This window comes from Scophthalmus maximus, chromosome 6, assembly GCF_022379125.1.
Source record: "Scophthalmus maximus strain ysfricsl-2021 chromosome 6, ASM2237912v1, whole genome shotgun sequence".
Lineage (NCBI taxonomy): Eukaryota > Metazoa > Chordata > Actinopteri > Pleuronectiformes > Scophthalmidae > Scophthalmus > Scophthalmus maximus.
In genome coordinates, this window is record NC_061520.1 from 493,753 (window position 1) to 520,000 (window position 26,248).

General features: G+C 45.2%; 1 protein-coding gene and 1 long non-coding RNA gene across 6 annotated transcripts in view; one reads left to right on the forward strand and one right to left on the reverse strand.

Moving 5' to 3' along the window:
- Nucleotides 1–26,248, reverse strand: part of igsf21a (immunoglobin superfamily, member 21a) — a 146,680-nt gene that overhangs the window by 43,660 nt on the left and 76,772 nt on the right. For all 5 annotated transcript variants that reach the window (XR_004793642.2, XM_035632541.2, XM_035632542.2 and 2 more), the window contains 2 exons: nucleotides 21,497–21,618; nucleotides 12,873–12,991 (listed from right to left, as the gene is read on the reverse strand). Coding sequence is in view for 4 of the 5 variants with exons in the window: in XM_035632541.2 (XP_035488434.1) it covers nucleotides 12,873–12,991; nucleotides 21,497–21,618 (241 nt within the window). In the remaining variant the exon portion in view is untranslated. The remainder of the gene's footprint in view (nucleotides 1–12,872; nucleotides 12,992–21,496; nucleotides 21,619–26,248) is intronic.
- On the forward strand, nucleotides 12,681–15,677 carry LOC118309909. The gene is made up of 2 exons (XR_004793643.2): nucleotides 12,681–13,014; nucleotides 15,347–15,677. It is a non-coding gene; the product is annotated as an uncharacterized LOC118309909 (long non-coding RNA).

Here is a 26,248-nt window from a genome sequence, read left to right on the forward strand (position 1 = left end):
GTTGTCAAAAGGATTCCGGTGATTCATGGCTCCTCGTGTGAACATTCAAATGACCATACAAAGACTTTAAACTGCTGCTACACTGTGGCACAGAGGATGTCACAACCCAGCGAACACACATCACCGGATAATCAGCTGCACTCGAGTTAGAAAAAGTGTTTTCTTACAGTTCCAGGACCTTCGACATCCTGGTACGTTAATAAAACAATTCAAGGTTGTGGATAAATGAAACTAAATGACGGAGCAGTTAATGTAATTATCTCCCGTGTGAAAGTCCAACCTTGTCTCTGCATGCGTCACACTTCCTGCTCCGCTCCCGTCATTATGGCTCCAGAGGTCGAGTCACAGTGAAACTCAGCGACGGCTCATTAGAACCTGTTCGCTCCTTCAAGAGCAGAAACTCTGGCCGTTGTTCTCGGTACTGTGTGTGGGCGATTTTCATTTCCTTAAGCATTTTCATTTCAATGCGAGTGGGGATATATTCATTCACCGTATACAACACAGCGCTTCTCCTTCTTTTGTTTCACTTAAAGGGGTTTTTACAACTAAAGTGATGTCAAGTCCTTATAGCTTCCGACCAACAACCAGCTGTAGCAGCAGTTTTCTCTGCAGTGATACTGAGTTGATTTACACTTGGAGCTTAGTCATTTCACTGACTTCACATCGAAGGAAACAAATCTGTGTTTGTCCTGGTATCAGTGGAGCAGAAACTGGGGGCAGAGGCAACCTCTTGTGTACGGACAGAAATAGCCGAGCTATAACTGTACGTCAGGTCGTTTCTCAGTCACAATAGAAGCAGAACAAGTAGGAATCTGCTCTGGGGCCAAGTCACAGCCGGCGGCTGAGAGAGTCTTCATTATCTGGAACAAGGAATCGTTTATGGGGCACTGTTGCTCTCTTCAGGGCCAATCTGACAAACATATTGACTTTGGCACACATGGAGTTGCAGATATCTTCTGCACCCACTTTCCATTATTGCATAATTTGATTTAGGCGGCGCCGCGGCGCCTCTGGTTCTGGCACCTCGGAAGACGTTGGGTCATGCATTTCAAAAGGATATTTACTCTCCACGGTCAGAATGAATGATTATCAATTCAGAGCCATGTGAATCACCCCACTCCTGGAAATGCAAAGTGTGATATACATTAAGTTTTTTTATTTATGTATCATCATTTCACCACCGCTCACGTAATGAGATTACGAGACAATCCTCGGGCATGCATTATTCAAGAAATTTCCTCGGCTGATTTCGTGTCATCCCTGGCAGCGGAGCTGCTGCAGTGGAAACATTGTGTGTTTGGTTTGAAAGAGACATTCCACCAGCCCACATGAAGATTTCATTTCAGTTTCCAACCAAATCTGCTCCTGGCCCGTGGCCACTCCAACAATTTACTCTGTAACAGATTGAATTATTCAAGATCAGAACAGAGATTGAGGCTACCTCCAGATCCTAAATCTCCACTAATTCCTCAGCCAAGAGCGGCGCACGTCCGTCAATCTGCGGATCCACCACGGCAACAATGCTCAGAATACGCAGAGCGCTCATCGTGAAATAATAGAGGATCTGTTTATTAAGACAAAAGCTCCGAGCAGCAGCACGAATGTACAGATTGCATCATGACTCCACCGGTACAAGTCAAAGAGTTGGCTCTACGTCATTTACAATACAATATACTTATAGCTCACGACAGGCCGTGGTATACGCTCGTTACATCACAGATAGTCCGTTTTATAAAACAAACCTGGTGAAATGAAAGTAATAGACACACTTCAATCCTACAGTTTACAACTGTAGATGATAATAATAATGAAAAATAGAGTAAAGAAAAGATGTGAAAGCAGCAACTGGGAGCTTTGAAGACATCATTTGAAAAATGGTTTGGAAAATGATTATACTAAAAAACAAGTGAAGAATCTCATCACATATTGTGGAGAAGGTCGACCTCATTTGCATTAAGTTGATCGGAGCCACTGGCCTCCTGGTATATTTCAACTCTTTGACTTTGTGTGGAATCTCATGGCGTCGCGCTCGGTGTGAACGCAGCAGTAAAGTCACATAAACACTTAAAAAACTGTTTTATCGTTTGAGGAAAAGTACTAAAGTCTTTTCTTTCTGCCAAAGATTCAGAAAGAAAAAGGTCTGTGGATCAATTCCAGCTCATCCAGTCTGATGCTGCCAAGACGTGTAACAAAGAAAAGAGCCGGTTGTCAATCCTCGTCTTAAGTATCTGCACTCGCTGCCAATTAGTCTCAGTATAGATTTTTTTAAGAACGTTGATACTTTTGGCTTTTAATCCATAGATTCACTCATATGCTGCCAAGACAGAAAGACAGAGACTCCCCAGATACAGTGTCTCTGCATTCTCAGTCAAGGTTTTTAAAGTTTTACCTTTTCATGATGCTTAAAAGGACCTGAATTCTTTTTATTTGTGCCATCAGTCTTTTAAAGAACAGGTTTTACTCCTTTCAGTGGCTCCAGATCTGATGTTGGACCCAGATTTGAGATCTGGATGCTCCCACACGGCCCACAACACCTGCCCGCTGCAGCTCCGTGCCAGGCCCGTGTCGTGCCACCGGGCCTCCAAATTAACATTCACCGATCGGCCAAGTCTGAGCTGAATCCTGGCAGACGCTGTGTCATTTCTACTGGCCGCTGTGGCAGGTGAGCGCTTCTGATCTTCATCGTGAAGCTTCTCTGAAAACTGACACTTTGTAACTGCCTCCGGTACAACGGACCGTCGATCGCTGCCCCTGTGTTGTTGAGCTGTGACGGTCTCGTGAGGCGGAGACTGTTCACCTGTAAGAACCAGGCCCCAGCTGACGGGGCAGAGGACGACGCCATGTCCACGTTACAACCAGAGGTTGGACTGAATGTCTGGATCCACACAACAGGACTTTGACTTTCACTGCATGTTTATTACTGTCTGGTTCTCCTGCCGCCGCAGGGGCGCTATTTCAGGAGCTTCTCCTTCGGGTCGGATCAGAGGGTCGGGACAAATGACCTGTGTGGTTGTTTGGGCTCGGGGGGTTGATGCTCAGTTAAGTCCAGCGCTCCACATCATGGGAGAAGCTGAAGCATCAACTGTAGCAAATGTCTGAGATCGTTCATTCTCCAAAAAGAGTCAAATCGAGGGAAACTGGTTCGTTTGTGTTCATCACGTGGGAGACGACGGTCGTCGTTACAGCAGCTGGGAGCGCGAACCTACAACTAACTAACCAACTAACTACCCAACTAACTAACCAACTAACCACCTAACTAACCAACTAACTAACCAACTAACCACCTAACAAACAAACAAACAAACCAATAACTTACTAACAAAGCCAGTGACATCCGTGACCTTGACAACGACCCCCCCAGAGGTCAGATACCAGTCGAACACCTGATGTCAGGTGACGTCTTCAACAAGTTTCCACCGACTCAACTGGTCTTGAAATGGTTTAGTAAATATGAGAACACGACATCGACTGATTGATTTGTGTGTGTGTGTGGTGTGTGTGTGTGTGTGTGTGTATGTGTGGTGTGTGTGGTGTGTGTGTGTGTGTGTGTGTGTGTGTGTGTGTGATGTGTGTGTGGTGTATGTGTGTGTGATGTGTGTGTGTGTGGTGTGTGTGTGTGTGTGTGTGTGTGGTGTGTGTGTGTGTGTGTGTGTGTGTGTGTGTGTGTGATGTGTGTGTGGTGTATGTGTGTGTGATGTGTGTGTGTGTGTGTGGTGTGTGTGTGTGGTGTGTGTGTGTGTGTGTGTGTGTGTGTGTGTGTGTGTCTGAGAGTTCAGCTGTCAAGGTGAAATAAAACAGAATGGTATTAACATATTCTTTTACATTCGGCCCGGGGATTTGTTGGTGGAATTTCGATCACTTGACTAACAAATATCCCACACAGGAGGAAATATAGGATCTCTCCGTATATGAAACCTGTGTAGTGGAGCAGCAGCAGCTCAGATCCCTGCGGTTCAATTACTGCAACTCAAGTACGAAGAGGAAGAAGACGGAGAGATACAAAGTATAACTGGAGTGTTCGCACTATTGGTTGATTCCTAGAAAAAGAGAAAGAATCATCAAACTGGTATTTGCCTTTTCTCATATTTCATAAGCTTTCACATTAATTTGACATGTTTGAACCTGAACACGTCTTCGTCTACTGAAAGTTCCTCAAAATCAAGCCGTCAACACATTTCTTTCAAGAATGGAAGAAGGTCTATTTGGCACAGACTTGCCAACGTTCCATCAGGATGTTAAAGTTCTAATGTGATTCATTCCTTAGGTCTGGTTTCTAACGCTTTATTCTTAGGACTAAAAAATCTCAAAACAACTTTGTCATATTTCCTCCAACCGTTAATTTGATGGACTCTGACAGGACGGAATAAGACTCCCGATAGGATATGAATTTCCCATTTCAATTTCCCCCTCAGCTTCCCCTCCTCTCGTTTCCTATTCAGGTTTGAGGGGAGAATGGGCACAAGAGAAGAAATCCATTTGATCCGTGCCCACGGGGGCTTTCAGGGGCTCCTAAACATGTATTTCTTCTTTCCTGGTGAATTTATCGCCTGTCTCAGTCCTTTGTGCAGCCGCACAGATGAGTGTCAAGTCTCAACGAGCGGAGACCGGCGGTGAAGGTTCTGAGCTCCACCTCAGGAAACATCAGTCCTCTTTCAGACGTCGACATCAACTGTTGAGAGACGTGCGAACACGTCACCAACACAAAAGATCTGTTCGTTCATTCAGCACGAGAGTCTTCACTCAATCATTCTATTATCATAAAGCACAAAGGAACACCAGCTAACTGATGGGAGCCAGACATGTGTAAACAATAAAGAATTCAGTCAAGTTCAAACTTCATCCGTCAACAAGTCTTTGTGTTCGACGTCCTTCAACCACTCTGAGAACTGAAGGGATCCACAAACCAAGTCTGAAAGAAACTAAACTCTTCTGCTTTATGATTTTTTTTTTGTTGATACCGTAAAAGATCCCTTCTGGTGACGATGCATCAGAACAGTCGACATAATGAAATATTCTGAGGGATGGTGCGCGGGGGACAGACCGCAGGCTCAAATGCTTAAAGACAATTCATCAGAAAATAAATGTTAAGAGAGAAAAAAGGCCATAAATAACAGACAGGTGATCTCACATATGTATTTCCCTGTAGTAACATAAAATCCTGTCGTCACGGCGGAGCCGAGCTAAAAATAAAAATCAAATCATATATTTACGCCACAGGGCTGAAACGATACGACAGACTCTGCTCCTCAGATCCTGTCTGCCTCCTCGTCTTCGACTTATTTAACCTTTGAGACACTCATCTGTTAAAACACCACCAATAACCTGCGTAAGTGAACGACTCGGTTCCTTCACAGAGGAAAAGACAAGAACGTTGCAGAAGTTTTGTCAAACTTGCTTTACCCTGTGAAGCCAGAAACTATTTGTAGGTGGATCACTTTGTAGGAAAGGAGACAAGGTGATATTGAGCTATAAGAGGTTTGCTCATCCTTTGGTACAATCAGCAGCGAGTCTCTGGGCAGCGACGCTGCTTCTCCTCCGTCGCCTCCTCACTCATCCACGCTCAGAAGGACGGACCTCGGTGGAGAGCGGAGCGCAGCAAGAGATGAAGACATCCTGAGTGGGGGGGGTTCAGTATCAGACGTGCACGTCTCAGGATGAAGGAAGAAGGAACGTTAACCAAGGAAACAAAGAAGGGCGCCATCATGAAAGACATCACAAGGTTATTCCAAGTGGTTTAAAGACTGTTGGATCTTTTTGAAGACGGATACTTCTGTCTTTTAGTGCCGCGCTTTGAAAAAAAGGCTGAGTTGCTGAAAGTTTCTTCTTGTCTCCGTGACGACGACAACTCTACGACTTTGAGCTCATGCATCTAACAACCTTGACCATCATTTAAAGGGTTCGTTGACTTCGACGGCCTCGTTCTCCACCGGGCGTTAACAGAATGATCTGTGCACGGTTCCCTCCGCCGCTGACGCTCCACCACCACTGGGACTACGTGTCCTGGATGATTAATTCATGACAGGCAGGAGATGTTGTCTCCGATGGGGTTCAATAAACAAGCCTCCGTGTCGCACAGAGTGCAGCAGCCCTCGTTTGTGCTCTTTAACAATGGAGCCATATGGCGCCGGCAGCGGCGGGTCCACTCAGGACATGCCTACACTGAGATTGAGAAGCCAAACTTTTAATGTGCCTGCAGAGTCTCCTGCCACGAAGTGGGTGTAGTGAGGATAATGTACTTAGGCACACAGCAGCAGATTTCTGCCAAAAAAAGGACAACTGCGACGCCTTGAATGCAGAAAACAAACCTCCCATCTCCATCGGAACAAAAGTTTCCCTCATGCTTTATGTTGATATGAAAAACTGCCTCTTCTAAAAACCTTTCTGTACATAATAATGTGAAACTGTGTTTAGATCCTCTACAGCCTGACTTCTCTTTACTTCCACATGGCCCCATGCATGTGAACGCAAAATACTCAGTGTGCAGAAACAGCCGCACACACCAACGAATCCAGGTCTCTGCTGATGAACAGCGTCTCCGTCCCCGGAGTCTTTGAGCGGACAGAACATGATTCAACCACCATGTTCCTGTTTGTTTGTCTGCAGTGTGAAATGTGGGTCTGCAGCCTTGGCTCGGATCGACTGCGGCGCTGATGTGTGTCTAGAGAATGTCAACTGAACGAGGCGCCGAATGAGCCGGAGGGTAAAACTGGCTTCAAATGAGAAACAATATGGCTGCAAATATGACTTCCACTTCCTGCTGCAACCCAATTGCAGCTAACTTGTAGCAAGATGGCAGCGACAGATTTTGACTGTTTGTGTGATGAAGGCTCCGAATTCTGTTTTGCTAAATTAGGGAAAGATCCCAGAGACAGAAAAGGAAGAAAAAAACACTGATACTGTCGAGGTAAGATGAAAACGAGAGACGGTGGAGCGACGGGATCACAGCAGCCACGACGCCCGTCAACACGCTGACGCTCCGACCAACGAGAACTCGCTTCTCGTTGGTCGGAGCGTCTTCAGTTTGATTTCTAATAATCACCTGTAAAGTTCTGTTCCTGCATCTTGCCCAGTTGTCACGGTTGACAGACAAAGTGTTTGCACTGACACACACACACACACACACACACACACTCATTGTACAGAAATCCTTGAGGAAGCTCGTGGGTTGTTTATCTTCGCCTCAATGATCACCCCAGGGCTTAGCTCAAAGACAGACATTTAATAATTCATTTGCTCTCTGAATTCATTGCATTCTGTTTTTTTTCCTCCAATAAGCTCCGAGCCAACAAGTCGCTCCCGCTCAGCGCGACTGAAAGGAGGCGGTTGGGTCATGGAAGCAGTGGGGAGGTGTCGAATCATTTTCACGTTCAGAGTTCGAACGACCTGAATTAATCAGCAACATAAAACGGGGCTGAGTGCTTCTAGTTTATTTTTCACAATGACAAAGATGCATCAGAAATACTAAATACTAAAAAGATGTGGCGCCCAACAAGAAAACCAGACGAGGCTCCGAGGGCGAAGACCGAAAAAGACCAGCAGTGAAAGACGCAAACTGTGAGACTCGCATTTGCAAAATCTAAGAGAGGTCAGAGCGAGGTCAGGGAACTTCTTCTATGGACAGAAGAAGCCTCAGTGGAGCTCTTTGTGTTTACAGGTGGCGGAATGAAAGAGAAGAAGAAACTCAAATGCTGTAACTGAACAGTAAAAAGCTGCTGGTGGGTCTTTCACACCTGTGGTTCTCGGAGCATTGAATGTATGAAAGAAATGATGGAATGAGTCAGACGCTGAGGGATTTAAGAGAGAAACGTGTTACTCGGTGTCAGAAACCAAAGCAGCACAAAGGAGAAAGTGCACCGCTCTGACACTCGCCTCTGAAAACACTCGGAGAAAGATGAAATCCGCTGCTGCAAAAGTTGACATGAAAGAGTTGATTGCAGGGCGATGGAGGAGAGAACCGACCAGCAGAGAGATGGACGGAGCTTCCAGGGCTTCTGCAACCAAAGACTAGAACAAGGTGCAAATAGTTGACAGTCTCTTCTGTTTCATCAAAACGTTCTCTCTGTACAACGTCCAGGGGTTAAGACTCAATGACGTGTACGAAGGAGAATGTTCAGTCACTTTGGACCTGGACTGTACGGAGACCAGAGGTTGGTTCTGTGGACAGTTGATGAACTCTCCTGTCACAACAGGAAACAGAAGGTTGTTCCCTCTGCATGAAAACATCTTTGCACCAAATCAACCGAGCGGGTTGTGATGCTGATGACACCGCAGGACATTAAGTGTGATGAGTGCGAAGGTGACACAGAGAAGAAATGAGACTGTAATGGAGAATCACATGGAGGACTCTCGAACAATCCCCCGGTGACCCGATGCTCGCTCGAAGACGACATGGCAAACACTTGAGAACACAACCCGAGGAGGCTGATGAAATTGGCATCTTGTCTCAGAGCCGAGAACGACGAGTCACTCGATGTTCTCTCCACTTCCCCAACGACTGCGGGGCGCGGAGGGAACAGCCGCTCGCAGGCCATCCATCAAACTCCGCCTCCCGAACAAGCCTCTCCACACACCGTCTCCAAACTCTTCCGAGGAGTTCACCAAACTGCTGCGTCTGCGCGCCCCGCGGTCTGTGGGCCTGCCTGGCCAGCACGCCATTAATCCAACTCATTTATAAACGAGCACCTAAATATACACAGCGCTTAATTAAAGTTTGGCATCCATTATTGAAGCGAATCCGGGTTTATGGGATGAGAAGGTAATTAGTCCCTCTACACCTTAGCGCTCATCTCCCGTTTCCAGGGGTTATAAATACCGGCCTCGCCGCCTCGTGAAGGGTATCCTTTAAATTACAACCTCTTGCTTTGCAAAAGGTTAGAAGAAAGGATTTCTGCCACTACGTGACATGGTGTTCAAACACAAAGCTGCTCAGTTGTTCCTTCTCGCCCAGCAGTCGTTTGACAGGGACAACGACACAACAGCCTCGGTTGTGTTGGACGGATCAACCAGTGTTTGTGCCACCCACGTTGTACGCGACCTGCCTGCGTACAGTGGCTCCAGGTCTCTGCTGATGACCTAAATCTCTGGTCACATTATTTCCCCCCGGAGTCTTTCAGTGGCCAGAACACGAGCGAGCGGACAACAACAATCAGACGCTTGCTCTCTGTTTGCTGTGGGAAATGGGTCTGAAAATAGATTTACTCATGAGGCCGCAGCCTTGGCACGTAGCGAGCGCCCTCGCTGCCACGAGTCGGACACTCGTGTGTCGGCCCGCCGCTGCCGAGTGCACAACATCCCGTCCAGCTGCCAGTCCAGACCGGGAGGCCGACCCCCCCGACGTCTGCCGTTAAAAATCCTACAGGTCAAACAAGAGCAGGCTGCCCAAGGTCGGGCTCTGTTCTGCAGAGACAAATAACCTTTTCCTTGCCATCTTTGGAATGTCGCATATAGGAATGGGTTTGTGTAATAACAAATAATGACCCTGGGAAAAGAGCTATTGATTTTCTTTTACCCACCAAAGCCTGAAATTATGACCTTCACTTTACAGGGATGGAGATGTCACTTGTCTGCAGAGTGAAATATCTCTTCTGTTTGATCGCTGATGGGTCAGAAGTCTGTCGCCAGACGTGCTGGAATTACCATATCCTGAATGTATATGTACTGGAATGACATCACATATCTTTCATACTTAACTGTTCACATGCGCTGTAGGTGTACAGTAGCAGTGACTTACATCAGATCAAAACTATTCCTAAATTCAAAGGACAATGGGGTTCAGGAAAGTTTTACTGTTCATATGCTGTGGAAATAGTTCTCAGTCATTGTCTTATTATTTTTCAGAAACATTGTTTGCATCGTAGTTAGTTGTAAGAACTGTTTGTTCTCGACCAAACATCAGCGTTTGCATGTAAAAAATACATTAGTATGAATGTGACCATGAAGTTGCGTGTGCAGTGTATCATTGAATATTAACAACAAGTTCTTTATCATTTTTATATATATTCTCACATTTAACCAAAGTGAAATATTCCAGTCTCATCTCCGACCTTGGTGGCAGACCCGTCGTCATGGTTGCTACTGTATGAATATGTCCTGTTCACAGTTTCTGATGCATTTTGATGGAAACACGAGAAATGAAAGAGCGAAAGTTTTGTCCTCTTATGTTCTTCGGGTGATTCGCCTTCAATCAAACCTCCACCTGGAGGAGGAGGTCAAAAGGCCAAACTCCATCACACTGTCAGTTTCAGCTCAGAGTATCGTCATGACAGTAGATTCCACTGCCTCATAAAGATTCTGTCCATCTGTTTATTTCTGCATCTTCTCCCTCTGAACTTCTGTCGTTCCACAACCTTTCAGTTCAGATGGAGAACGACTGAGCGTCTCCTCATAAGAGATCACGCAGGTACGTCCTGATATGTGCATGTACAGGCACCGGCACCACAGAGGCTCACGCAGGTTAAGGGGTAAAAAAACAAAACACAGTACATAATAAATTGCCCTAGTTACGAGTATTTCCTGGTACTTCATCTTATTCATGTTCCTCATTATGAGGATAAAAGCTTGTTGGTGATATTGTCCAGGGGATATACATTAAAAATAAACTAAAGAAAGAAAAAAACTATGACTCCCCAATTATTTTAATATTGCTTGTAAATGTTAAAAAACATTGCACACGGCATCTTTCCTGTAGCTGCAGGACTCAGTAATTAACTGTGATTTATTGAATTCATTACTGACGACCGGCTCGAGCTGAACCGGTCGTCGTGAGGCGAAGATGACGTCGTTTCTGTGGGAGATTCTTCGTAAAGTCAACATGTGAGATTCTTCATCAAGCAACGACTTTTCAAACTTTGCCGAGTGAAGGACAGTAGCACGGGAACCGGGAGTTCAGGGTTTAGCCTTTTAAACTGGATGATTGAATTTCTTGGCAGGGGATTCATTAAAATGGTAATTCTTATTTATGAAGCCCTTTAAAAAATTAAAATACTCTCCGTGTACTGCTTCCTATTAATTAACTTTTCCTCTCATTTTTATTTCTTTCCCCTCTCTACTTTTTTCTTTACTTCCCACTGAACTTGACACACTAATAGGTTATGAATAATTCTGTTTCAGTTTAGACGGCAATTAGCCGCGATGCCAGAGGCCATTCGTCTTCCTCCTTTGTGTGGCGGTGATTTAAGGCCCAGCTGAGTCCGACTATCCCGCGACTACATCGCTCACCTCTTCCCGACCAGCGCCGGAGCAGGAAACAGTTAACCAGTGATCCGCCGGCCGCTGACGTCAGCGAGAGCATCGCTCGATCCGAGAGCTTCGTCGACAAAAAGAACAAATCAAGGGTCGAGGGCTCAGAGGAGAAAAGGAAATGTCTCAATGCAAAAGACAAACCAGCGGCAGCGCTAACAGGCACCACATGTGATAACTGACACACTTGTCACACGGTATCTCTCGCTGGCGTTCAACTAATGTCATTATTGCTAATCAGCCATATGGAGAAGCACATGTCTCCGCTGCCGGAACCTAAATACGATAATTACAGAACAGACTCCGCGAGAGGCTGCAGGCGGACGACGCTCGCCGGCGACTCAACGTAACGATGTGGAATCGTATCAGAAGACGCAAAAGAGGCCAAAAGGTTTGAATTAAATTAAAATGAATCACTGTTCAATCAATACAATGTTCAATATAATGTACGACTATTTTTTACATTACATTCATTTAGCCTAGTTACATTGACTGGTTCCAGTCGTATTAGAGGAAGGCAGGAAGCGTCTAGCCACGCCCCTGGGGGAAGGGGGGGTCGAACCAACGAGATTCTGTACCAAAGTCAGCGGTGTAACCCACTGATCCGTACCAGCCTCATAACAACCTTGTTCCAGATTCACATCAGTTGCTCCGCAGCCCGAGGCCTATCTGTCCACAGAGGGTGAAAAATATATATTAATGTGTTCATTAACTGTTGATGTCATTAAAATAAACGATCCCGTGGAGGAAGCGAACATAAATAACAACAACAACAACAACAACAAATACTGTATCAACCTGAAAAATCACCTGTGTAACATATCTCCGTATTCATCGGGCGACGGAGATTAATCCGCTCGTCGCCTGAAGAGCCGTTGTTTTCCTCCGTGAGCCGACATCCATCCCAGTGACGAGTCATTCCTCAAATGTTCTCACACTGGACCTCGACACGCAGCCGACAGCGCTGACGGATGTTCTGAGATTCACGTGATCTCAGATCAAACCAGGCTGCTGCTCACCGGCGTGTCGACGCAGTAACTCAACATTAGTTCTCTTTCATCCGAACGCAGTGATGCTCCAGTCTTCACTGCTTCACAGGCGGATCATCACAGAGCTCACGAGGCCGTAAACCTCCACCTGCTCACTGTAGATACGAGCATCATCGAGACTCCAGGTGCTCAACAGAGAAGCTAGTTGATTCTTTTTAACACAATTACATTATTATACATAATGTTTTTTCCCCTTCATATGTGAAAACAGCAGATCCAATGCGTGGAGTCAGTTTTAAAACCTCCTCCCTCCAGCGCCGCTCAGAAAACCTTTCCATTGTGGTCGAGAGGCTTCGGCTGGCGCCTGCAGGCACCGCCTCCTGCAGGCACCGCCTCCTGCAGGCACCGCCTCCTGCAGGCACCGCCTCCTGCCGGCACCGCCTCCTGCCGGCACCGCCTCCTGCAGGCACCGCCTCCTGCAGGCACCGCCTCCTCCTCTTCATCGTCTCCATCACACTGACTGTGAACAGTCCCTCTTCATGAGCTCCATGTCCCACGCCAGCTTCCACTTTCCACCAGAAATACTTTGAACACTGAATTACAGTATTTTGAAATACAGATAAAGTGCAGTGGCTGAATACTCACACATAACAGTAAGGAAAACATTCCCTGAAGCCAGGACGACCTTCTCCCGCGTCGCCCGGTCGTAGATGCCCACGTGGCATTCGTACGGCCCGTTGTCTGAGATCCGAACCTCCGGGAGCCTGTGGAACACAAGAGTTACTCTGTGAGTTCATTCGCATCTCTAGATTATAAGACTGTTGACACAGAGAAAACATCGGATCAGGAAGTCTGCTGAGGTTCTTGTGTTGTGTCACACTAACGACACTCGCTCTATTTCAAATATTTCAACTCGAGCAACTGAGTGACTACTTGTGTCTTGTGAACAAGTCTGTGAACAAGTCTGTGAACAGGTCTGTGAACAAGTCTGTGAACAAGTCTGTGAACAAGTCTGTGAACAGGTCTGAACAAGTCTGAACAAGTCTGTGAACAAGTCTGTGAACAAGTCTGAACAAGTCTGTGAACAAGTCTGTGAACAGGTCTGTGAACAAGTCTGAACAAGTCTGTGAACAAGTCTGAACAAGTCTGTGAACAGGTCTGTGAACAAGTCTGTGAACAAGTCTGTGAACAAGTCTGTGAACAAGTCTGAACAAGTCTGAACAAGTCTGTGAACAGGTCTGTGAACAAGTCTGTGAACAGGTCTGTGAACAGGTCTGTGAACAGGTCTGAACAAGTCTGTGAACAAGTCTGTGAACAAGTCTGTGAACAGGTCTGTGAACAGGTCTGTGAACAAGTCTGTGAACAGGTCTGTGAACAGGTCTGAACAAGTCTGTGAACAAGTCTGTGAACAAGTCTGTGAACAAGTCTGTGAACAGGTCTGTGAACAAGTCTGAACAAGTCTGTGAACAGGTCTGTGAACAAGTCTGTGAACAGGTCTGTGAACAAGTCTGTGAACAGGTCTGTGAACAGGTCTGTGAACAGGTCTGTGAACAGGTCTGAACAAGTCTGTGAACAAGTCTGTGAACAGGTCTGTGAACAGGTCTGTGAACAAGTCTGTGAACAGGTCTGTGAACAAGTCTGTGAACAAGTCTGTGAACAGGTCTGTGAACAAGTCTGTGAACAAGTCTGTGAACAGGTCTGTGAACAAGTCTGTGAACAAGTCTGTGAACAAGTCTGTGAACAGGTCTGTGAACAAGTCTGTGAACAGGTCTGTGAACAAGTCTGTGAACAGGTCTGTGAACAAGTCTGTGAACAGGTCTGTGAACAAGTCTGTGAACAAGTCTGTGAACAGGTCTGTGAACAGGTCTGTGAACAGGTCTGAACAAGTCTGTGAACAAGTCTGTGAACAGGTCTGTGAACAAGTCTGAACAAGTCTGTGAACAAGTCTGTGAACAAGTCTGTGAACAGGTCTGTGAACAAGTCTGAACAAGTCTGAACAAGTCTGAACAAGTCTGTGAACAAGTCTGTGAACAGGTCTGTGAACAGGTCTGTGAACAAGTCTGTGAACAAGTCTGAACAAGTCTGAACAAGTCTGTGAACAAGTCTGTGAACAGGTCTGTGAACAGGTCTGTGAACAAGTCTGTGAACAAGTCTGAACAAGTCTGTGAACAAGTCTGTGAACAGGTCTGTGAACAGGTCTGTGAACAAGTCTGTGAACAGGTCTGTGAACAAGTCTGTGAACAGGTCTGTGAACAAGTCTGTGAACAAGTCTGTGAACAAGTCTGAACAAGTCTGTGAACAAGTCTGTGAACAAGTCTGAACAAGTCTGTGAACAAGTCTGTGAACAAGTCTGTGAACAAGTCTGTGAACAAGTCTGTGAACAAGTCTGTGAACAGGTCTGTGAACAGGTCTGTGAACAGGTCTGTGAACAAGTCTGTGAACAGGTCTGTGAACAAGTCTGTGAACAGGTCTGTGAACAAGTCTGTGAACAAGTCTGTGAACAGGTCTGTGAACAAGTCTGTGAACAAGTCTGTGAACAGGTCTGTGAACAAGTCTGAACAAGTCTGTGAACAGGTCTGTGAACAAGTCTGAACAAGTCTGTGAACAAGTCTGTGAACAAGTCTGTGAACAAGTCTGAACAAGTCTGTGAATAGGTCTGTGAACAGGTCTGTGAACAAGTCTGTGAACAAGTCTGTGAACAGGTCTGTGAACAAGTCTGTGAACAAGTCTGTGAACAAGTCTGTGAACAAGTCTGTGAACAAGTCTGTGAACAAGTCTGAACAAGTCTGTGAACAAGTCTGTGAACAGGTCTGAACAAGTCTGTGAACAAGTCTGTGAACAAGTCTGTGAACAAGTCTGTGAACAGGTCTGTGAACAAGTCTGTGAACAAGTCTGTGAACAAGTCTGTGAACAGGTCTGTGAACAGGTCTGTGAACAGGTCACAAACAAATGTTTGTCAGAACTGAGTTTATATGAAAACCCTCTGAGACACCGAGTGAGTCGACGTCCACCAGCGCTTCATCCGGTCTCTGACACGTGAGGGAGGAAACCTGTTTGGTCTCAGCTGCTGCGTCGTGACAGTAAAACGCTGATGTGGCCCGTTTGCTTTGTGTCTACAGACAAAGCCGAGTCCTGGTCCAGGATCCCGACCGCCGCATTCACAGATTCAAACAAGAGCAAAGAAAAGAACCCGCGGAGAAGATGATGCCACAAGAAGAAGAAGGGAGAGGCCTCAAAGAAATCCACCGACCACAGCGTTTCTGAGCAGAGGCCTGCTCCTGAAGTCGGCAGCGGTTCGACGTGTCCGTCAGAATTATCAGAGCAGAAGAGGAGAAGGTTTAACACCGAACATCGAGGCTTCTGTTGAATATCGCGACTGGTGGGATGAATCTTTCAACACTTTCAAGTCAGGCCTTTGACGAGGACACGTGACTCCGACTCTCCTTTTCCCTCGTTCGTTAGTAATGGGTCATTGTAAAAATAAAAAAATCATAGTAAAAGCAGATTTTTATAAGTACATTCTTTCCCTCCCTGATCATAGCTCTGCTGAGAAGGCGGATTACAACCTCTCGTCTTTTAAAAGCCACAGTGAACGAAGCTCTTGGCGAGCGACTGTCACGACCACCTGCTGCCGACAGGGATCCACATTCAGTGGAGAGGAAAAGTCACAATGACAAACTGTTTAGGAAAAAAAATAGGATTAATAAGTCATGAGTGCTGCTTGTTCTCTCAGTTTTCTTGAGTAAAGTAACGCTGTGTAAAAGTAAAGTTCTCGTCGTCCTCACATCATGTTGTCGCTGTTTTCATGATGCAACGTTTGCCTGTCGTCCGATTCTGCTCTGTTTTTAAATGATGAATCTATATAGAGCTGCAACTCACGATTATATTCATTATCGATTAATCTGTTGAATATTTTATCGATTAATCGATCAGTCGTTTGGTTCAAATGAGGAAAAATGTCGATCGTGTTTCTCAAAACTCCAACATGATGTTTTGTTTTGTTCCCACACAAAGATCTTCAGTTACTGTCACAGAGGAGCAAAGAAACCAGTTTTTTTTTCATAAAACTACTTGTACAACTAGTTGGCGATTAATTTAGTAATTGATTACTAAGAGTTTTAAAATGCTGATTAGCACTGACACAATTTGAGGTAAAAATATGGAAAAAAAACAACAAAAAAAGATACAAAAAAACATTGTCCAATGATTCCAGCTTTGCAAACAACAATGGACATTAGCCCAAACTAAGAATAAGCAATCGAGTGAATATGTAACTGAATAAATAGATATTTTGGAACACACTGTAACTAACACACACACACACACACACACACACACACACATACACACACACACACACACACACACACACACACACACACACACACACTGTAACACACACACACACACACACACACACACACACACTGTAACACACACACACACACACACACACACACACTGTAACACACACACACACACACACACACTGTAACACACACACACACACACACACACACTGTAACACACACACACACACACACACACTGTAACACACACACACACACACATACACACACACACATACACACACATACACACACACACACACACACACACACACACACTGTAACACACACACACACACACACACACACTGTAACACACACACACACACACACACACACTGTAACACACACACACACACACATACACACACACACTCTGTAACACACACACACACACACACTGTAACACACACACACACGGTGGAGATCGATAGCAATGGGCCCCAACGCAGGAGCAACAGAAACAGCACACGGCAGAGAGAGATCGATTGTCCCCCAGGAGTCTCATCTGAAAGCTCCTTCCTGTTACGCCGTCCTCCCTCCACAACTCCTCCTGCCTACCAATGCATCCGCAGAGATGCAGAGCGAGAAGGAGCGGCGGAGACAGAGCAGCGTCTGATGGCTCGTCCGCTCAATGTCTGCATCACATTAACTAGCACATGGTCAGATATTCTTTCTGGCCTGAAGCGTTGTGGGCGACTGGACGTCTGCGTGCTCTTGATGGAGACACAGACAAGTTGCCTGGAGGACGGATTCAGAGATACGTGTAATCAGCCAAGTTTCCTGAAGGAACGAGGAGCGTGAGCGCCGGCGATGAAGAAGACCGGTGATTCTGTGCGTGTCGAGGGAGGTGTGATTGACTTTGTGCTGATGTGGCTCGTCTCTGTCTTGATCCACAGAGCGCCGCTTCTGTTGTTTGCCTTCCTAAGCTCTGCATTCATGGATCAAACCCACAGGAAGGAGCTCAGCGAGAGAAGAGGGAGACGAGGGAGACGAGGGAGACGAGGGGTTAGCGAGAGACCGAACCGCACAATAACCATTAAAGCAGCTCAATCTGTTAGAATATTCAGGACTCATGCTCAAAAATAAACATGGTGAGATAATCCTTTGTTTCTAAAATATTATAAAAAGTCATTTGGCATCATTTTATTTTATTAGAACACAATTCAAAGGTTTATTTACTCTTTAACTCTCAGGGAGGAAACCTCAGCGGATGCCGCACGGTGAACAGAGGAACTGGTTGGCCTGGTCGTGCGTCACTCAGAAAACAGTCGGCCAATCAGAAGAGAGGCTCATAACATTAATTAGACAGGCCAACGTTGACCTGTTTCTTTGCAGAGCTCCTTCAAAAGATAGAAAACCACATTGAAATAAAACAAATATAACTTCTTTGGGATCAAAACTTCAAATAAAACACCAGAAAGGGACAATGTGGGACCTTTAAGTAATATATATATATATATATATATATATATATATATATATATATATATATATATATATATATATAGGCATCATAGAATATATGATACCATTGGCACATACAACCCAATTCATTTGTGACTGGTATTTTGTCAGGAACAATCTTGCATTTGCTCCAGAAGGTGACGGATCGCAAATAGTTAATAATTCCTCATTTACAGTGTTTAACATAATAAATTATAATAAGTATAATAAGTTCCTAAATCATCCACATAAATGTTAGACAGATGGAAATGGTTCAAAGAAAGCAAAGCTGTCAGGAGTCGTGGAGCCGACCGCCGTCAACATCAGAAGTATTTGATTCCCTGAAATCCACCACAACTCCTCCCAAAAGAAATTCTGCTGCATCATGACAACGTGTCTCCGCTTCCACACGGACGGAAACACAAGTCAGTCTTCACACGGCGAGAGGCTCGTCGGGAGAGTAGATTACACTTGATTTTATTTGAGTCAGAGGCGAAGGAGAAAAACTAAGAAGACAAAACCAAATGTTTAAAACGACGTCTTATACTTGTGGAACTTTTCATCTTTCATCTTTTGTGACAAACGTACGGATTTTGAGGGAAACAAAGAAAGACTCTTCTCGCTCTCGGGATGTGAGCTTGAATTACTGGAGCTCCTTCAAATTTCAAGTGTCATCAGCCACATGTGAGCTCTGTCATTCACTGACTCTTGAATACAGAGAAAGTAACAGCTGCTTCCATTAAATATAATGACTAATAACTGTCAGAGCCAGATGAAACCAGAGTCAATATCAATGTCACTTCTCAAACTGTCTAATAATTGAAAGATTGCACGTAGAAAAGTCTACTAATGTTACTTCTATCACAGAACAATAATCAATATTGCTGTGAAGAAAAAAAAACATATTCTTCAAAAGAATGAAAGCTAGAAATAGATTTCTCTATTAAATCCTACGAGTTTATAAAAGATAGAGAATATTGAGGCGTTCATTCCGCTTGTACAAATGGATTTGTCAGACTGCTCCGGCTTTGTGTGAAAGATTTAACATTCTCAGGTGCAAAGAGGAGATTATAGTGAGTCACGAATTCAGCTCTCTGCGTTTCTTGGTTGTGTCGAGCTTCTCTGTTACACCACGACGACGAGACTGTGACCAGTCAGATGGGAAGTGGGATGTATGAGGTATGAAGTATGAAGTATGAGGTATGAGGTATGAAGTATGAGGAATGAGGTATGAAGTATGAAGTATGAGGTATGAGGTATGAGGTATGAAGTATGAGGTATGAGGTATGAGGTATGAAGTATGAAGTATGAGGTATGAGGTATGAAGTATGAAGTATGAGGTATGAAGTATGAGGTATGAGGTATGAAGTATGAAGTATGAGGTATGAAGTATGAGGTATGAGGTATGAGGTATGAAGTATGAGGTATGAAGTATGAGGTATGAGGTATGAAGTATGAGGTATGAAGTATGAAGTATGAGGTATGAGGTATGAAGTATGATGTATGAAGTATGAGGTATGAAGTATGAGGTATGAGGTATGAAGTATGAGGTATGAGGTATGAGGTATGAGGTATGAAGTATGAAGTATGATGTATGAAGTATGAGGTATGAAGTATGATGTATGAAGTATGAGGTATGAGGTATGAAGTATGAAGTATGAGGTATGAGGTATGAGGTATGAAGTATGAGGTATGAAGTATGAAGTATGAGGTATGAGGTATGAAGTATGAAGTATGAGGTATGAAGTATGAAGTATGAGGTATGAGGTATGAAGTATGAAGTATGAGGTATGAGGTATGAAGTATGAAGTATGAAGTATGAGGTATGAAGTATGAGGTATGAGGTATGAAGTATGAGGTATGAGGTATGAGGTATGAAGTATGAGGTATGAGGTATGAAGTATGAAGTATGATGTATGAAGTATGAGGTATGAAGTATGAGGTATGAGGTATGAGGTATGAAGAATGAGGTATGAAGTATGAGGTATGAGGTATGAGGTATGAAGTATGAGGTATGAGGTATGAAGTATGAAGTATGAGGTATGAGGTATGAGGTATGAAGTATGAGGTATGAATTATGAAGTATGAGGTATGAGGTATGAAGTATGAAGTATGAGGTATGAAGTATGAGGTATGAAGTATGAGGTATGAGGTATGAAGTATGAAGTATGAAGTATGAGGTATGAAGTATGAAGTATGAGGTATGAGGTATGAGGTATGAAGTATGAAGTATGAGGTATGAGGTATGAAGTATGAAGTATGAGGTATGAGGTATGAAGTATGAGGTATGAAGTATGAAGTATGAAGTATGAAGTATGAGGTATGAAGTATGAGGTATGAGGTATGAAGTATGAGATATGAAGTATGAGGTATGAGGTATGAGGTATGAGGTATGAAGTATGAGGTATGAGGTATGAAGTATGAGGTATGAAGTATGAAGTATGAAGTATGAGGTATGAAGTATGAAGTATGAGGTATGAGGTATGAAGTATGAGATATGAAGTATGAAGTATGAAGTATGAGGTATGAGGTATGAGGTATGAAGTATGAAGTATGAAGTATGAGGTATGAAGTATGAGGTATGAGATATGAAGTATGAAGTATGAGGTATGAGGTATGAGGTATGAGGTATGAAGTATGAAGTATGAAGTATGAAGTATGAGGTATGAAGTATGAAGTACCCCCCCCCCCCCTCTCTCTCTCTGTGTGTGTGTGTGTGTGTGTGTGTGTGTGTGTGTGTGTGTGTGTGTCCGGTGCAGGTGTGAGGGTTATGTTCCTGTTTGTGTATGCAGCGGTGGTTCTATGTCTGTGTGTTAGTGTGTACACCATTCCATTGTGATGAGGCCTGTTCTCCCAGAGGGACGGTGGGATTGTCCAGTGAAATTACCCTCAGCCGGGCAGCAACATCACACATGAGGAAAGAGAAGGAAAGAGGGAAAAGATAGAGAGAAAAAGATACTAAGCGGCTGGAATGCACATGAGGTGAATCAACGCAGCAGGACGAAACCCAGATGAAAGCAGAATCATTACAAAAGGATTCAGAGTGTGACGCATTACAGTTTTAAATGAAGTCGTAGGTGCGATGTTCGGCCGGCGCAGAGGGATGTCTGCTGCAGGGGGATACGAGGAGCCGGGGCCCGGGGTGAAGAAGACCCCCCTGCGACTGTACCCTCTCTCTATCTCCTGCATTACGACCTGCTAATGTGTCCACAGTGGGGGGGGGGGGGGGGGGACAGATGTTTAACAACCTTTGACCTGTTCATCCTCAGAGCTGCTGATTAGAGTTTGTCACTGCCTCCTGTCCTCAGGTCACGAGGCAGTGACCCCGTCGCCCGGTCCGACCAACAGAAGATGGAATGAACAGCGTCAACCATCACCGAGAGGCCGTTTGTTAGATAGTGACTTGAGCTTTGAGCCGCAGTTTTAACACACAAGTCATTGTTTAAATGAGAGTTGAGAGATGTTGGGGCTCACCTGACGGTGGACTGGTACACCAGGTCTTCACGTCTGCGGTAATCCTCCATGTGAGAGTAGTTCGTATTAAACATGGCGTCGTAGGTGAAGATTTTCTGCTTGATGGTTCCTCCATCTGTGACCTGTGAAGCACAAAGAAGACAGAGAGTTAACGGAGGCTTCCTCAGATGATGGAGTGAAGACAGTCGATGACGTGACTCACTACAGCCACGAGCAGCTCACTGCTCATGACGCACAAAAGCTACGGCCCGGTCCTGTCAGGCTCTGACACGGAGGTGACCACATCCACCGCCTGGTCTTTTCTCTCCGTCTGTGCTGGATGTCGACGGTGGCGGTGCACTTCTCTCCTTCCTAATATTCACAGGAGTGTTGGAGTCACTTAGCATTTGAATGGCGCTGATTCCTTCTCTCCTCAGGAGCCACAGACAGTGACAGGATTTAATGGAGCCACTAATGCTGCTTTGAAGAAGGAAACTGTTGGTGGGATTCTGCTTTCATTTGCCAGAGGAGATGCTATCTCTGTGATCCGATCCAATCCCCTCAGTGAGGTAAACAACGTCAAAGCGATTCATTATCAGTCAGTCCAATGTATAAATGTATACATCACCTCACGAGGAGACAACGCCGGGCTGGATTTATACGAGTAAACAACTGTTCCTGTGAGGGATGTGGGGGAACTCTTTTAACCTCTTCCTCTGGAGGAGAGCACTTTGCTTCAGGCGGGTTCCGTACGGGGACTTGACAACACTCAAACAACCAAGAGCAAGAGCGTGGAAATAAATTACCTCTGTCACCTATAAATAATAAGAGGGAGGCTTTGGAATATTTTCAAAGATTTAAAATATTTAACGTCAATGCGCTTTTGCAAAAGACTGTTGGTTTTCTTTTGAAACAGCAGTCCTCCACTCCAACAAACGGTTTTAGACTTTCCGTGTCACCACTGGGTTAATAACTGTTTTCTTCCTCCCTTGTCAAGCAACTGCCAGTGTTGTGGACATGTAGACCTTGATCTAATATCACTTCACGGTTTGTCTCTGAGTCACAGCGCGGGGAGACGCCGGTGGAAAAGGTCGGCCTCTAAAAGCAAAGCCATGTGTGGAAATTGTGTTTTCCAACCAGCGAGACTTTGCAGTTACAGTAACGGACCTTTTCAAAAAACATCACAGACGTTTCTGTCTGACGTGGCTGAGCAATACCTCGCGTGAATACAGTTGTACACGGTTTAACTTGAATGATCTGAGACCTCATGAGGTTCATAATGAGACGTCACTGAGACATACATGATATGTATGATATTCACTACAGACTAGAAAAATATGAGGTCAGAGTTCATTTAGTCTGTCAATGAAATTGGAACGCTTCATTTCCAGGTACTTGCTTCACAGTCCATCCATCATCTACTGCTGTTGTACTGATATCAACCGATCTGAGCTGTGATGGGAAAAGATCTACTATCGCTCGACAAAGTCAAAGTGACCACGACCCACGAGATCACATGTGGAGTTTTCTGCGTGAACATTGGATCAGCTCCTGGACAACTTGACCAACTTCAGCTTGTTATTAACCAACTGTACGTCCCCTGTCAGCGCCTCATCAACATGCTCACACATTGTCGACAACAAAACACAACTAACGCAAATAACTGAAGCACAAAGCAATTCTCTGATGAACCTTTATCAAAGTGCAGCAGGAGACGATTCCTCTGTAGCTGCGTCACCCTGTTGGAGCTACAGGTTGTTGTGGTTGTTGGTCGGGTCAAAGACGAGACGTCCAGGAACCCACTCGATGTGTCGCTGACTAAACGCTGTGACCTTCCGTCTGAAAGCTTTTATATCACCGGTGACACCCGCATGAGGTTTCTCTGAAAAGCTCAATCGATGACATTATAGCTCTGCAGCACTTCCCTGGTTCTTTACTTGTGTTGGTTGCAAGTGAAACTACGAGGACGGAAATAGACCAACGTCGTCCGAGCAGCAACAAGCTGAGAAACTCAAACATTACCACCCCAGTCCAGGAGAAGAAGACGTCGGCGTCACTGGAGTGGACAAAACACCACAGCGATGAAGGAGAATTTTAAAAAGACACTCCAGTGCTTATGGATTATTTCTTCAAAAGGATAAATTCATTCATTAATCATCAGTTCCAGCCATAGACTGGATATAAACATTGACGTGTAGTCACCGTGTCCTTAAAAAACAACATGGCGTCGGTCAGACTATAAACCAGAGGCTTCGAGGCGGCTTCTCACAAAACAACGGGTGAGAGAGAGAGAGGAAGCTCAGTTCACTTGAGAGCTACAAGGCTTCACAGGCAACAATCGTCCTGAAGTGCTGAGGTGAGGTGGAGACATGTTGAAGCACCGCCTGAAGAAGCTGGTGACTTCTGCCTCAGACAGGTGATCTCTGTGGCTCTCGCTCTTTATCTATCCTCTCTTAATCAAGACCGACCTGTAAAACCCCGGTGTAATAAATCTGAGGGATTCTGTCCCCACGGACCCGTTGGGGAGTGAATGACTGACTCACTACAGAGGGACCAGAACGGTGACAATGGAGAGAGTGTGGGAGGAAAAAGAAAAAACAAACTGGGCCAAAATGGCCGTGCAAGAGGGAGCGAGTGCGAGTGAGATGAATACTCTCCGCTGCAATCAAAGCGTATTCACAGCACCGCTGGGGAAGCAAAGCTCCGCTCCGACTGCCTCGTTGAACCTGGGCCCTGCGACGAAGACCAACACAGAGGCACAAAGCCTCTCCGGCCCTCGGCCATCTGGAGACACGACAGGCGTGGGTGTCGGAGAGTCGCCGCCCTCCCTCGTCTGCACCGTGGCAGATAATGGATATTGGCCGCAGGACCGGCCAGCAGGCAGACAGAAAAGTGCGCGACAGGTTCACAATGGGCCGAGTGTGAAGATGCTCAGAACGGGGTCGTGTGCCAAGACGATGCCAAGACGACCTCCAGGCGGAGCCGGCTGGAATGATGCAGGCTCAGATCAGGACGGGGTCTCGGGGGTTAACCGAGCCCTCCTCCCTCCTCTGTCTGGGACGGGACTATTTATAGGCTGCAGCTGCATTCGGCTAACACACTGCAGGCCGACTGCGAGGGATCCGACCTGGATCCTGCTGCAGGAAGTCAGTTCTTTTAATCATATCTTTTCAAGCCAGTTACAGTGAGAGATGGAATATGAAACGCACGTCTGCTCTGAAGATTCTCTCGTCTGCGCACACAAAGGTATCAGAAGTTTAATGTCACGCAAAGATCGGGGCGAGTAATGAAACTGTCCCTCACGCGGCGTCTTACAGGCGCACGATAACGAGGCTCAACAAAAGTGAACTCACATTTTACTTTAGATTTCTTTGTGATCTGAATCCATCAGTCTGAAAAGTATGGAAGCAGCATCTCTGTCAAATAACATCTTATGAGATTAGTTCCCATTCAGTCCGTCAGTGAAAGACGGAGACGAGCAGCGACAAAGGAGACGATCAGAGCTTTGTCACTTTCCTTCTTATTCACGTTAATGAGCCTAATGCTGCGATTTCACAAAGAGCCCGTGGAGACGGGGCAGAGGCTCCGGACGACACTGTCTCACTGGGAAAATCATTTCTTCACGCAATAATAATAATAATAATCCAGATTTGACTGGATGTTCCTGAGTCTGCACTTTTAATTTTCGTATTTAAAATCAAGTTATTTTAATATCTAGGACTTTATTTCATCGTCGTTTGTAATATACTTTCCTCTACAACAGAAGGTTCTGTGACCCGGTGAGTTCTCAGTGCTGACAGAGAACCCAGCATGACACAGTGTCGCATTCAAGGAAAGAAGTAATAAGCCAATTAAGACATAATGCAGCAGGATAAGAGCACTTTGTGTATTAACTGCATCAGTCTGTCGTAGTAACGGAGGAGTGGTCGTGAAGAAGAAGCGATGGCTCCACTGTCCGTGTACGATGTCAGCGTCAGGTGCTGAGCTGCTGAGTGACAGACGACCTGGTAAAAGGGATTTCATGCTTCAAGCCGCAGCCTCTCCTCACTTCTGGTCTGTTGGTTCTCGGTGGGAACCAACAGACCAGAAGCCGAGTGCAGAGGTGAACGTGCTCTTCACCTCCGCTGATCGTCTCATCGTGCAACACCGTTAACATGCCACCGCAGGAAACACGCTGGTTCAACACGTGTGACAGTAACAGACATCCAGTAACAGACATCCAGTAACAGACTACAGTAACAGATATCCAGTAACAGACTACAGTAACAGACATCCAGTAATAGACTACAGTAACAGACATCCAGTAACAGACTACAGTAATAGACATCCAGTAACAGACTACAATAACAGACATCCAGTAACAGACTACAGTAATAGACATCCAGTAACAGACTACAGTAACAGACATCCAGTAATAGACTACAGTAACAGACTACAGTAACAGACATCCAGTAACAGACTACAGTAATAGACATCCAGTATCAGACATCCAGTAACAGACTACAGTAACAGATATCCAGTAACAGACTACAGTAACAGACATCCAGTTAACAGACTACAGTAACAGACATCCAGTAACAGACATCCAGTAAGAGACATCCAGTAACAGACTACAGTAATAGACATCCAGTAACAGACTACAGTAATAGACTACAGTAACAGACATCCAGTAACAGACTACAGTAACAGACATCCAGTAACAGACATCCAGTAACAGACTACAGTAATAGACTACAGTAACAGACTACAGTAACAGATATCCAGTAAAAGACT